Source organism: Leptidea sinapis, chromosome 17 (genome assembly GCF_905404315.1).
Source record: "Leptidea sinapis chromosome 17, ilLepSina1.1, whole genome shotgun sequence".
Taxonomy (NCBI): domain Eukaryota; kingdom Metazoa; phylum Arthropoda; class Insecta; order Lepidoptera; family Pieridae; genus Leptidea; species Leptidea sinapis.
In genome coordinates this window covers 1,545,627-1,560,356 of record NC_066281.1, presented here as the reverse complement: position 1 = coordinate 1,560,356, position 14,730 = coordinate 1,545,627, and the positions used below count along the sequence as shown (strand labels likewise).

Below are 14,730 nucleotides of genomic sequence, written 5' to 3'. Positions count from 1 at the left end.
AAAACTGGTTCTGGTTCTTTGAAAAAAATACTGGGATCAGGAAAAAAAAATATTTCTAAGAGTCTATTTAGCGAGGACCTACGTCGTAAATTGCTAAGGCCAGGAAGCGTAATGCAGAGTTATTTCAGCAAATGGAGGCCACACTGGATATTATTTTTTTACTTTATTGTTTGAAACTATATATAGTAAATAAAGTCAATTGATGTCCTTCCGTCAGTAAGTCAGCAATTTCCTAAAAATAAAAATAAATCAAATTAAGATAGACGTAATTACTAAACAAAAGTGTTTTTACATCAGTAAATAATATTTATTTTATTTTGTTGCATCAAATCCAATTTACAAATTATTACATTAAGTACATTGTGCCTATATGTAGTTAGGTAGGTACATAAAAATTAAAAACGTTTATTTAGAAAATCGGAAGACGTAAATTCAAATTTCAAAATGCAAATTGCAATCCACAGAGGTGACAGAGCGAGCACTTTACTGTATTAAACTGTTCGTTGTCGACTGTTTATTATCGTGTTTCATGTTTGTTAAATAAATAAACAGCAGCTGATTGTCTGGTACAAGTGTGTTTAGTGTTTGTTATCAATATCAACACCACAGAAGTTAAACCATTAAATGTCGAACACTACACCACTGCCCGTCATACGATCGGACGATATAACGTCACTCATATCGAGGAACATTGAACTAAGTTTAATTTATTTGCGAAGACGTAATAACTACAGTTAATGCGAGTGCTGCATCGTTAACATACGTTTGATATCGTAATAACAACAACAGCTATGTGCTGTAGTAAATTATTTTTATATTTTCCAATCGTATTAAGTTTATTGACAAAACAATGTCTTGGATTATCGCCAGTTATTCTCAGTGAGTATCATAATGTTGTTTTATTAATTTTAATTCAGATATATAGCATATACTGAATCGACATAATATTTTGTTATAGTCCAGTTCACATTGTTTACAATGTAAAATAATTGCAAAGCGTAGGCATTAAATGTATTATGTAATTCAATTTGCAATATTTTTTTAATTAATACAGAGAAGTATTCCTAAATTTATCCTACTAAGAATTATTGTATTTTATAAGTTCTTATTTTTTCTTTCTTTATGTGATCCATATTTTGATTTACTTATTTAGAGCATTGGTAATAAGACCATCAACTCAAAACCAAAATACAATAAACGAAGAATATTTAAATCATTTTTTAATATATTCGATTACAAGAAAAAACCCTGTTAGCTTTATTGGGCAAAAAAAGCATTTATGTAGATTAGACCTCCATTTTATATCTCATTTTTTAAGAACTATATGACAACAATTATTCACAGTTCCTGGAGATGGTGGCAGTCAGTTGGAGGCCAAATTAAATAAAACAGAAGTTGTCCATTATATTTGTGCAAAAACTTCAAGTGACTATTTCAATATTTGGTTGAACCTAGAACTGTTGGTGCCATTTGTGATAGACTGTTGGGTGGATAATTTACGATTAGAATATGATAATGTCACTAGAACAACGAAGAATCCTCCAGGGGTGGATGTTCGTGTGCCAGGATGGGGGAATCCGGAACCTGTGGAGTGGCTGGATCCCTCACACACCTCAACTGGTGCTTACTTCAATACTATAAGTGATGCTCTAGTCAAAATGGGATATATAAGAAATGTGTCAATAAGAGGAGCTCCGTATGATTTCCGAAGAGCACCAAGTATGTCTATCAAGAGATGTATTCAGCTTAAGTATTTAATTATTATTACAATAGCCATGTTTGACATTATAAGTTCACGCTGTATGATTGCTTTTTGCTTAATAAACAAATCTATTGGCTAGGAATTAGATCGGCTCCTAGCCAGTACAGACTTAAGTAGAAGCTACGGACCCTCCAATGTTTTGTTTAATTGTATAAAAATATTGCAGTAATGGGGTCAGATTAAAACTTTTTAGAACTGACATCTTAGGATTGTTTCTGATAAAAAACACTCACATAAAAATCATATTAAGAACAAGTTATAGATGTATACTGAATTTATAATATCGTCAATTGGTTTTTAAAATTAATTGAATAGAAAAAATTTGCGCTATGATTTATAATGACTGTGGTTCAGGTCTTTTTCAACAAATATGTTATCCAACTACATCCCATTTCATGTCACTATTTATAACTAGTTCAATGACTTGAAAACATGGTCGAAGCAATCTCATTAATGAAAGATATGGCAAGTTTTAACATCGCTAAAAAGATGCACTAACAACATTTAGGCATCAAAATCCTGTGAAATGCTTGAAATTATAATGGGGGTGACTAAAACTATTTGTATCTTGGCAGGTGACAGAGGCTGGATTTATTAAGGGCCCAAAACATCTTTGGGTTTTGGGCTTGTTTTCATTGATGATTAAGGTCAAAGATTGTGCTATATAATAAAAGCTGTGCAATATAAAAAAAAGGAATGGAAGTAGGCTATGTAACATTTAACAAATGTTTGAAAACAAAGCAGATTCCTCCTCCATCATGACTCAACTCCAGTTAACACAGCCATTCAATTACACAAATTAAATTTGAAAACAAAATATTTGAATGATGCGGGACTCGAACCCATGACCTCTTGCATTCCGTGCAAGCAATCTTCCAACTGAGCCAACATTTCAAGTGACATATTGTTGATAAATCTTGTATGTCTTGTTCAAATCTCAAGTTGTGGCTTCATCTATGCGGCGGGTTTGAGTCCACAGTAATCTAATATTTGTCTATAGAATGTCTGGAATTACTAAGACAAACTACAGGCTTGACCTGATGCCATGCAACCTTTACTTATTCAGCAAAGTAAAAGAATAATCCTGAAGTTTGATGTTGTTCTGTGAATCCTAAACATTCCAATCAAATAGAAAATTGGAAGACATCTCTGAAGAAGAGTTGGATCCCTGCGCTAGTTTATGGTTCCATTGCATGCCAATAAATACAGTAAAATTCACAAGTTCCTGGATCATTCCTGTTTAGATATTTTTTAAAGTTTTAGTGTGACCATATTAAATGTACATAGCTAAGCATGTATTTTGTAAGTTCATGTGTGTCATACATACAGTATGGATTTTTCTTATGCATGAATTAAATATAGCTAAATACTTGAAGCATTTGCTGATGATACACAAGACATGAACATAATCGGTGCACTAATTAGGTCAAAATGTAGACCTAATTTTGAGTCGAATATGACCACACTGTAGAAAAGGGCTGGTAGAATTATTCCATGAACTTGAATATTTGCACATCAAAATTAGATGTTGCCTTTGAGCACACTTCAAGTTCAAAGTCACAGTTCATCTGACAGAGCAGAAGCGATATTGCCATTTTGACATGAATTTTTATTTGTCTCAAAGTATCAAACGAATTAAAGGTGAACCCGATCATTTGCCGGCCTCGCACTTAGTTCCAGAGGTTATTGTACTTTGTCTCTACAGACTGTTTACTCATTACAATGTTTATTTAAGTATTTATTTTGTTCGAAAATTTCGCTTTTTCAATTTAAAGTTTTTAGTTAAATAATTAATTTTGTGGTACTTTTATGGACTAGTACTACTAGTATTTTTATGTATTTCAGATATATGCAATCCATACTGTATAAGTACCTTGGTTTTATATTATGGTATAACTGATATTTTTATCAATTAGTTCTGTACTGTCGGATATCTGATATCCAGACAAAAACTGAGTTCATCTTTCATATGTTAATATGATATTTTTATCTTTAAATTTGACAAATAATACATAACTTAGTAATAATAAACATCATAACATAATTTCAGATGAAAACGGTGAATTCTTTGTTAAATTAAAGTCTCTGGTAGAGGAAACATATAATATGAACAACAAGTCATCGGTAACTTTGTTGGTACACAGCATGGGGGGTTCCATGGCACTGCACTTCCTGAGACAGCAGACACAATCCTGGAAGGATCAGTACATTAGAAGAATGATATCTCTATCGACACCCTGGGGTGGTGCTATTAAAGCTCTAAAAGTTTTTGCTATAGGTAATATTTTTTTATACATACTAGCATTAAAATTGTCACAGGTATTGCTAACTATTTCCCCAAACATAGCTTCATCATCAGCCGGAAGTCCTAGGCTGCCCCCATCCAACATATTCCAGTATTTTGTTGGGCGCCTCCCAAAACTTAGTCTTCCGGTACATGGTCGCCATTCGAGAACATCTGCCCCACCGGCAAACTATGTGCCCTAAGCATATTTCCACGGTCATATGTAAAACATTTTAAATATACTGTATCTGACTGTCAACCATTAAAATCATTTCGCGTAGTAACATTTTGGGAAATACCATGGGTATGGGTAGTAACATAATTATTTACGATATATATTGGCATAATATTAAACTCACGCTCCAAATTATTTATTTAATCCAAACGTGAAATAATATTAAATATTATATTATAAAGCTAGGAAAAATAAATTGATTTATACTTTAAAGTTTCCCCATTTACTTTATTTTTTCCTGTTGCTTCTGTAACTTTGGTTTACCTCAATGGTAACACTTAGACTGTTTGTTAATAGGGAAAATGTGTCATTTTTCTTGATATTATGTTCTGAGTTCATTCATTGATGTGTGTCATTGGCCATCTTTAACAAACAAGTTGTGCTATGACGAAATTGAATCCATGGGATTGTTTGAAAACGACACTACGATTTACTAGTGGATTGCTTGTATCTTATTATTGCGATTACACCTTTACCAATTTTTTTTTTCTGAAAATAAAGTGCCGAGACGAGCAGGACGTTCGCTGATGGTAATTGATACGTCTTCCCCATTACAATGCAGTGCCGCTCAGGATTCTTGTAAAATCCAAAAATTCTGAGCGGCACTACAATCTCGTTCGTCACCTTGAGATATAAGATGTTAAGTTTCATTTATTATCTCAGTAATTTCACTAGCTACGGCGCCCTTCAGACCGAAAGCAGTAATGTTTACATTACTGCTTCACGGCAGAATAGGCGCCGTTGTGGTACCCAAATCTAGCCGGCTTGCTGTGCAAAGGAGCCTCCCACTGGTAAAATTTGTGTAAGTATAGTTAACTTATAGGCGACGACCTGGGGTCCCTGATGCTCCGCGAGAGCACGATGCGCACGGAACAGATCACTTGTCCGTCGCTGGCGTGGCTGCTGCCCTCGCCCAACCTGTGGAAGCCGAGCGAGGTACTGGTGCAGACCGACAAGTACAACTACACCATCAACGACTTCCAGAAGCTTTTCATGTGAGTCTTCCATTGAATCTATCAACTATATACTATCTAATATATAAAATTCTCGTGACATGGTGTTAATCTTTGAACTCCTACGAAACGGCTTGACCGATTCTCATAAAATTTTGAGTGCATATTGGGTAGGTCTGAGAATCGGACAACATCTATTTTTCATCCCCCTAAATGTTAAGGTTTTTTGACCCACACGATTTTGTTTTTAATAATTTTTTTGACATTTTTTTTTATTTTTGTTTGATTATGAGTCAGCATTAAAAAATACATACAACTTCAAATATTCACCCATCTATGATCAACAGTTACTTTTGTATCGCGATTTTAATATCGGCAATACAACGTTTGCTGGGTCAGCTAGTAACTATAAGTATAATTATACTAACCTTAGCCACAATGCAAATATATCAGCTAAACCAGTAAGGAAAGTAAGTACAAACGTTTGAAACGACGCACGCACACAGACGCAGTTCTCAACAAGACCAATAAGCGTCGCAGTGCTGTTAGTCGTACGGGCCCTGCGCGTGTCGCGTTGAGACACGCATGACATCTGCTTATGTGTGCGTGCGATATATCTAACGTTTGTACGTAGTTTCCATACTGCTAAGCTGATAATTCTTTTGACGGCAGATATTTCTACTTAAGTATAGAACTTGTTTTGTGAAATGCGCCAGGTCACTATAATATATTGGATGTAAGATGCACCACAGGCGGCACAGAATAAAGAGGAATATTAACATAAGTTTCAGTTTAAATCGTACCTACTCAGTTCGTAGCTGCGTTAGATTCGTAACATATTAATAAATTTCACGCTTTACTAAGCTGTTTACTTGTGGCTGTGAGGTCGATTACCAATCTGACAAAGCCTTATTATCTTGGAAGACAACAAAAACATTGACAGAAGAAAGAATACTACTTACCTACTGAGTTTGCCTAATTATATACCTACCTAGGTGTAAAATTTACATTAATTTTTTATGGTTTTTCTTGTTTGAGAGGACTTTTATCAAATAAAAGCGCACCCGTGGGTATGTTTGTGTACCTAAAGTGAAAATGCGGACGGTTATTGGATAAATTGTAACTTCATATTCGTCTGGAATTCGTAGAAATTGCAAAGAAGTATTACCAGTAGTAAACTTTATTTTTTTTTAGTAAATTTTATCTTTCTCAGAAAGAAATTCGTTTCTGAAGTGGTGACTACTCTTCACACCTCACACCCAGATCTAAACATGGCGTGACTGAAGAAGCCTGCCTAAATATCATGAGAAAAATATTTAAACCATTAATAAATTTAGACCACGATGTACGCCACGTTTGGGTCTTATTAATGGATAAACGGCTCGAAGGACCATGAAAAGGGGTGCACTTAGGGGTAGATATAAATATTGGTTTTTATGGTAATAATATTTATTTACTTAAGGCACTAAATTAATCTATGACGCTTGTTAAATAACTTTAATTAATCGTTCTACATGTGAGTGCGCGGTTCTCTACTATTAATTGGTTTCAATGGTTAAAATGATTTAGGACCAATTTAGGATTTTTTTAGGACCGGCCTGATCAATGGTTAAACACGCACTCCATCTCTACTATGTATTAATAATAATGGTTAAAATGGTTACTCGGTCCGGCCCTGTAATGGTTATTGACGAATGGTTAATGGTAACTTGGACTGGCCTGATCAATGGTTACCTTACCTTACTGAAGGCAAAACAGGCTTATAAATAATTAATTTTATCTACTAAGCAATATTTGCAATATAATGCTGTTCGATGGATTTACTTTGAATAGATAGATACAGTGGTTTTAAAGGCAAATCCACAATATAGTCCCAGCATAATAGTTTTTTATTAATAAAGGCTTATTACACAACTGCAGATTATTTAAATGATGAGGCAGCCTAGACTAGTGTTTGAGTGGCTTAACTTGTAACAATAATTTATGTAATGTTATGTATTGGTAATATTATCTTTTCTTTCCTCTCACAGCACCATTTATCTATACCATATATACAGCACTCCAGTGGTGCAGAAAAGAATTATCAATGAATCAATTGTGAAAAGATTTTTTGACTACTATCTATATCTCATGCCTTTAATCGCTTTCAATCCGGTGACACTCGTGCCTGAGTATGAACTAATTCGGTAATTTACCTTGACCAAAGTAGACCGTGCCTTTACACAATGCACGTACCTAATTCAGCAAATACTAGAAACTTCGTTAATACTTTTATCCATTCTATAATAAACTCCTTGTAGTGATATGGACCTGCCCAACGCGTGGGAGATGCGAAAGGACACGGAGAAGTACTCGCGAGACTTCACGGCGCCCGGTGTCGAGCTGCACTGCATCTACGGGTACAACATATCCACTGTAGAGAGGTGAGAACTACTCATTAATACAGGGACCACATGCCGTGGAGGACACTGGACACTACCAGCTACTAGGTAGCATAACGAATAAGTGTTATAGTTGACGAGTAAAATGAGTTCACAGAATTAGGATGAGGTGAGCGAGATATGCTTTTACAGTCCGGACACTTAATAATTATTTAAATACACTAGGGGCAATTTCTTTGTAAGCTGAGGCGGTTGCAACAAGTCCCTTGTTGGTTTTTTTATTCAACACACTTAATATGCAAAACATTTAATTTCTCGGCAATAATTACACATTATAACTCTTTTAATATCTTTTTTGAATAGTCTGGATGGTTGGAACATTCGAATAAAGTTCACAACGCACTAATTCAATTAAATGATCTGTATTTGCAACAAAATTAAGAATTATCGGTAAAACATGTGTACAAAGGACGCATTCCGCAGAAATCTGTGCCGGCGCTATAACGAGAAGCAGAGCAGGACAGACACATGTCTGCGACGTTCGTGTCTTTTAGTGCGTACATATATTACAAAATCTGCCATGCCCTGTGTTGGGTCGATCTGCGTCGTCTTGTTATATAAGAGAGGGCAAACGGGCAAGAGGCTCACGGGATGGGGAGAGATGAGGCAACCGCTCATGGACATCCGCAGCAACAGGTGTCAAGAAATGCGTTGCCGGCCTTTAAGGTGGGAGTATGCTTTTTTCTTGAAGGTCCCTAAGTCGTATCTGCTCGTGAAAACCGCAGCCGGTAATTGATTCCACAAAGTGGCTGTGCGAGGCAAGAAATTTCTTGCAAAACGCGAGGTTCTGGTCTGTCGGCAACGTAATGCGGGTGGTACTTTGCACGTAATGTCCCATGGTGGAATTCGGGCGCTAGAATCAACCCGAACAGCTCCTCTGAGCACTCCCCGTGATAAGTGCGGTAGAAGATGCAGAGAGAACCCACATCTCTACGCAATGCCAAAGAACCAAGCCAATCGGAGATGACTTGATCGTCAATAATTCGAGCCGCACTTTGCTGTATGCGGTCAAATGGAAGAAGCTGGTACTGGGAAGCACCCGCCCAGAGTTGAGACCAGTCTGCGTCTCACCATACGCTTAGCTTAGCCACATCGGCGCTTCTTTTTAGTGCCGTGCCGCAGATATCTGAGCGACGCGTGCATGTCGACACACGCATTTTTACCACGAATTCCTAATTCTCTTGCTCTTTTTGAATATTAAATGTGCGTTGTGAACCTTGTTTGTATAATACTAATCATCCAGACTATTGAAAATAGACATTAAAAGAGTCAGAGAGAGATTAAAAGAAAGAATTATGGGAAAGAATTACCTTTAAAATTAAGTATGAGAAGAGAACGCGAACGTGTCTTGCTGTTTCGCAGCATGCGCTCGTGGCCTATGTCTGCCTCTCCTGCCCTGCTAAATCTGTACCATGCTACGTCGCCTGCATCTTAGTCTTATGGCTGGCATCCTGGTAGATTTTTAGTAGATTACATTTTTTTCACTTTTACTTTCACTAAATGATTATTTAGGTAATGCAAATCTGTTCTGATTCTTATCAAGCAACCATTAATTCGATTTAAACTGTTATTAATTTAGGATGTATTGTAATAGAATGCCATTAGGTCATTGAACGACAACACTGCTTTTGCTGTGGTCTTAATCAGCTCGCAATCTACTAGTAAAGAGACTTCACCCATATCATTTTGGCGCCTATTTCTACCGTGAAGCAGTAATGTGTAAACATTATTGTGTTTCGGTCCGAAGGGCGCCGTAGCTAGTAAAATTACTGGGCAAATGAGACTTAGCATCTTATGTCTCAATGTGACGAGCGCAATTGTAGTGCCTCTAAGAATTTTTGGGTTTATCAAGAATCCTCAGCGGCACTGCATTGTCCATTACAATAGGTAGGGCAGGTCGTATCAATTACTTACCATCAGCGGAACGTCCTGCTCGTCTCGTCCTTCATCAGTCTCAAAGCGACAATCGCAGGCGCAGTCAGTGCCGCAAAGAATATTTGCTTTTCAAGAATCGTGCGCGGCACTGCATGTAGTGGGCAGTCACTTATTTGCGTGCCGGTGTACCAGGCTGGTGTACGGGCCGGGGACGTGGCTTGACGGGTACCCCACGCTAGCGAGCGGTGACGGTGACGGCACCGTCAACCTGCGGTCGCTGTCGGCGTGCGCGCTCTGGACCAAGAGGGGGGGCCGGCCCCGCTCGCTCAACGGTCGCGCCGTCAAGTCCGTGCCGCTGAAGGGAGCGGAGCACCTGCGGATACTACACGACCCGCGCGTCATCACCTACATCCAGACAGTCATGGCGCACTAACTTCCGCCAACACTCCAACTCAGATAATGCTCTCTATACTACGAATTATTTTACCAAAAATGATATATTTTTTATTATTAATACATTCTTCCTAGTCGTTCATTTCAAAATGGCCGTCGTCACAATGATAATGTTTTAGTACTTGTTTCGAATTGAAATGAACGGCTAGTGTAAGTAGAGGTTAAATTGTAAAACACTCTGTATTTGCCTCGCGCGATAACTGTAGGTGTATTGTTTATGTTTGTTCCATTTATCTAAAACTTTTTAATGCTTCGCCGTGATTGAGAAGACTTATTTTTCTGATCAAATAAAAAAGCACCTGTGACTGGAATAAAAGAAGACACTCGTGTCGCCGTGAGGGACTGACAACCGACCACTTATCCTACCTCCAGGATTCCGCACGACCGTAGGTTTTTATCGTACCTAAAACACAGAAGTATAGAAGAGGAGTATTACCTATAGCAAAACGCTAAAGTGGAGTACGTGCTGTGTCTCATCTCTAATTCTCTTTTTTATTTTGTACTAACTTTTACCCGCGACTTTGCTCGCGTGGAATAAATACTTTAGGCATAATTTTTTATTTTGTGGGATACTTTCCTAATAATACACATACAAACTGCTCTGCCGCTGGCGGCCCTCTTATACTATACATCGAATATCCCTTGTCATTGTGGACAGTCTGTTTAATAGTATTTTCCTGCGAACTTTAATCTCCTATTTCATCCCCATGTAGGTCAAAGCTCGATCACATACTTATAAATTACTTAAAGTAGCCTATATGCTTTTCCAAGCTCTAGTCTATCTTTGTACTAAATTTCATCAAAATCAAATACAACAAAATAATAATAAACCATCTAGGATAAATTTCGCATCGAATGGTGGTAGTTTCATGTCGATACGAGCTGTGGTTTAGGCGTGATTTAGCCTCAAACAAAGATCATTTTCATTATATATTTAGAAGAAGTAGGGATGGGCCCAGTTCAGCACTGCTCTTCGTCAAATTCATATAGCCGTGACAACTCGAAAACAAGACATCGGAAATTGAGTCAGGTCTCGTGGACGTTTTATAAGGACAATTGGTGATGTCGTATGAGTTAGGTGCATGCTGCAGTTATTCTGAATCATCATCATCGGCCGGAAGACGTCCACTGCTGGACAAAGGCCTCCCCCAAAGATCTCCACGACGTATTCCGGCGATCTTGACCAGATCGTCGGTCCATCTTGTCCTACCAACACTGCGTCTTCCGTTATGTGGTCGCCTCCGTGGAGGATTCTGAATAATATTAAGAATTTACATTAAATTACATTTGATGTCCGATAATAGGTAAATTTTATTGCAATTGGGCTTCAAACTAGCGGTGCCCCTTATAATTTTTCTTGTGAAATGTGTTGTTACCATTATTATGTAAGGCTGTGTAATTGTAAGATCTCAGATTATATCCTCTCTATAAACAATATTAATATATACTTTGTTTAAGAAAATAAAACCCCACTGAATATTAATTATTTAGTCAGAGAAATACACTCTTTAATTGCCACATGATATGGAACTTGCTATTTATTAAATTTATTCGATTTTACACGATTAGAGTTGACTAACTGAAACGGCAGGACCCATGAATTTAAGGATTTCAAAAGAAATTATTATATTAGTACTTGCATTTGCATAAATTGTATAAGTAGGGTCAAAAAACGTAAGTGGTGTGGGTTTTTTTACGCACGAGCGTTTTTTGATTTAGCTATACAACATTGCATGTCATGTAATACTTTTTCTACGACTAGGAAATTTTAAATTAAATATACAAAAACCACATGTTTTCGAGTTGCCGCTTAAATGTATAGTAAACATACTTATGGTGAGTGGTTTTATTTTTACTTTAAAGAATGGTAAAGGATACAAGATAACGTGGCAAATGTAAAATTTACAGAATATACCTTTCAATATTCAGCATCTTGGCTTTAGAAAGGTTTTATTCTTAAGTCGACATTAAAATGTTACTGTTTAGTCGAATGATATAAATATATGGAAATATTATATATGTAGTATGTACTACATGTTACCTAATATTTGTATGAACCTACCATACCTAACTTAGATTTTGTAATCTGTGGCACCAAAAAACTGTACTTTTTGGAGACATTAAAGTACGCTAAACAATGTCTTATAGGCCATAGAGTATACTGTTTCAAAGACTCAATAAACTATGTACTTATATTAGTGATCGTGGCTGTATAAATGACAGATAAAGATAATATTACTGCCTTAGATTAAGGATTGGTCTCCGCTACGCTCCAACTAGATACCGCACCACCTAAGAACAATAGCTTATTACGGCAACTATTAGATGCTTGTGTGCGTGGCATTTTGACACTCAATGGCAAATTTAAAATTTCATAACATGCGCTTCGTGTTTTACATTGAAATTAATAAAATACAAAATACTTACTGATGATATGTGATCCCAATGTCTTTTTTTCTTGTAGTATTATTTTTCAAGGTTTTACTACGCAACCCGGCATTTTAGTTTCAATTATTAGCATAGTTTAACAGAACATGTGGCCGTCACATTATTCGAGACTGGCTCGAGTACGCCCACTTGAACGTAGTATTAGTTACCACACTCTGCAACTATGCCTGCGGTATCTAGTTGAATCGCAGCGGAGTCCAATACTCAATCTAAGTATTCACCAATATTTAATATATATATTAGAACTTTAAGTAGAATAATTGTGAAAGGATACTGCAATGTATTTAGACGGTTACGATTGATAGATAACGTAATAAAACATACTCTGTGAATAATACTTCAAAAGATGCTTTAAAATAGATGTTAATTATAAGCGATGTGCTCACTAACTCATAAGAATCCAACAACCCCATGCCAGATGAACTTAAATAAACGAAATATAACACTATATACTTTTTATTTACATCCCATTTCTTTAATCGCCATTATCGTCTGCAGTCCTGGAATATAAAACAAAAAAAACTTATTTTTTAAAACAACTAAATAATAAAATATCTTCTTATTAAGGTTACATAATATTAAATAAGAATAATAATAAAAAACTACGTTTAAAAAAACATACTTCAAAATTATAAAATAACTGAATAGATATTTAATTTAATACACCTCTTATGCAAATTTTATATCTTTAATATTAATAAAGTATGTACTATTATTTGTATGTGCTACCTATTGTTAGGATTTAAGTCCGTGCCTGGGTTGTTTGGTTCTAGACGAACCAATCCCGCTCAAAGTCACGCGTGGCGAGTGTAGGTACCTGCTATTACATTTGGCTTGGCACCGACTCCAAACCTATCAATAGGTAGCACACACAAATAATAGTATTTTACTAATATTAAATGTATTAGATTTGCATAAGAGGTGTATTAAATTAAATCTCTATGTATCCTCGTTTTCGAAGTCTGTAAAAAGTATAAGGATGCTTAAAAGTGATTCCTATCTATACATAATAATATATAGATGTTATAATGACAATTATTTTTGAGCACGTGACAGTCACTAAGGCACATCACCCTACTGTTGGTTTGATAAAGAAGTTTTATATTAAACTGCGTTAAAGTAAAGAGTTTAAATTTAATTTCCGAATAGCTGTTGCGCCTTATTCCTGCCGCCGAGTTCCTTCGCATGACACGCCACAAGTAGGGATTCCCCACCATCTGGATGTGTGTGATCCTCCACAGTGCGGTTTTCAAGGAACTCTCTTCCACGTACTACAAAGGTGTGTAATGAGCTTCCTTGTGCGGAGTTTTCGGCACGATACACAATACGACATGAAAAAAAAAACATTCTAACCTTGGCGTGTATAGATATGTTTTATGATAGTCAATTGTTATCGTCACTATTACAAAAGGGGTTAAAGTATAAAATTGCCAATTTGTACTGAAAAATTGAAATTCGTTTTTTTTTAATATTAAATGTCTAAAAATTAATGTTAAATTTAATTTAATATTAAATGCAGGTCAGTTACAATTACTGACATTTAGTGCAATGACATATTGTCAAATGATGCAAATTTCAAGCGTTAATATCCAAGAACATCTCGACTCACTTAAGGCGAAGAGTAAGGAGAAAACACGCAAACATGGTGTTTTTAGACAAGTTTTCTGGTGAAAGTATAGCATTTTGAGCTGTGAACACTACTTAATCCTGTTACACATATCCTTAAGTCTTATTTGTAGGTTGCTTATGCTTGCTGTTGGTTATAGTTAACACTGCCGAGCCTTTATGAACTACCACTTTTCTTTGAAGTTAAACAAGTTTTTTGTTTGTGTTTTTTGGTACTTCTCTCAGAAAAGTTATTCTTATAGCTTGTACTTTTTTGTGTAGGTTAATATATTCAGATTAGTAGTGAATAACGAGGATTGTAAGCATATAAACTGTTTTCCACGCAAGAATTTTGAAAATATTGGCTTTGTTGCATAGATGGCGGACCGGCAGCCGTGAACTCATATCTCTCAAGGTCGCTGGCATTTAGTGTCGCCTTAATGGCGTTGTGGACAAGTAAGAACAACACAGGCACTGAGTTTTTGGCATTGACAACTAAAATAAATTTAACGTTAAACGCATTTACAATATATTAACATTAAATGATTACGTATCTATTAAAACGTTTTGCCTATGTATAATTTCTATTATGATCATATTTTCTAGAACGTTTTAGCTTATTTCGTCACGCGGGTAGGACGATATTACAGTAATACTTATAAACTTATTATACT

General features: G+C 36.1%; 2 protein-coding genes across 4 annotated transcripts in view; one reads left to right on the top strand and one right to left on the bottom strand.

Annotated features, from left to right (window-relative positions):
- Nucleotides 1-331: 331 nt before the first annotated feature.
- On the top strand, nucleotides 332-12,899 carry LOC126969120 (phospholipase A2 group XV-like). Of its 2 annotated transcripts, none has more exons than XM_050814430.1 (6): nucleotides 332-879; nucleotides 1,345-1,719; nucleotides 3,813-4,040; nucleotides 5,105-5,276; nucleotides 7,535-7,657; nucleotides 9,743-12,899. In XM_050814430.1, the coding sequence occupies exons 1-6, from the start codon at nucleotides 792-794 to the stop codon at nucleotides 9,981-9,983; spliced, it is 1,227 nt and encodes a 408-aa protein (XP_050670387.1). In that variant the 5' UTR covers nucleotides 332-791; the 3' UTR covers nucleotides 9,984-12,899. The 2 variants fall into 2 exon arrangements, with proteins under 2 accessions (XP_050670387.1, XP_050670388.1); XM_050814431.1 differs by having other exon boundaries at nucleotides 9,685-9,914.
- Nucleotides 12,892-14,730, bottom strand: part of LOC126969118 (TBC1 domain family member 20) — an 18,710-nt gene continuing 16,871 nt past the window's right edge. For both annotated transcript variants that reach the window (XM_050814428.1, XM_050814429.1), the window contains exon 9: nucleotides 12,892-12,951. In XM_050814428.1, the coding sequence (XP_050670385.1) occupies nucleotides 12,927-12,951 (25 nt within the window). In that variant the 3' untranslated portion in view covers nucleotides 12,892-12,926. The remainder of the gene's footprint in view (nucleotides 12,952-14,730) is intronic.

Coding starts and splice junctions, on each gene's coding strand:
- LOC126969120 (XM_050814430.1), top strand. CDS start 792: ATGTGCTGTAGTAAATTATTTTTATATTTTCCAATCGTATTAAGTTTA. Junction 880..1,344: donor ATTATCGCCAGTTATTCTCA/GTGAGTATCATA, acceptor AATTATTCACAG/TTCCTGGAGATGGTGGCAGT. Junction 1,720..3,812: donor TGATTTCCGAAGAGCACCAA/GTATGTCTATCA, acceptor ACATAATTTCAG/ATGAAAACGGTGAATTCTTT.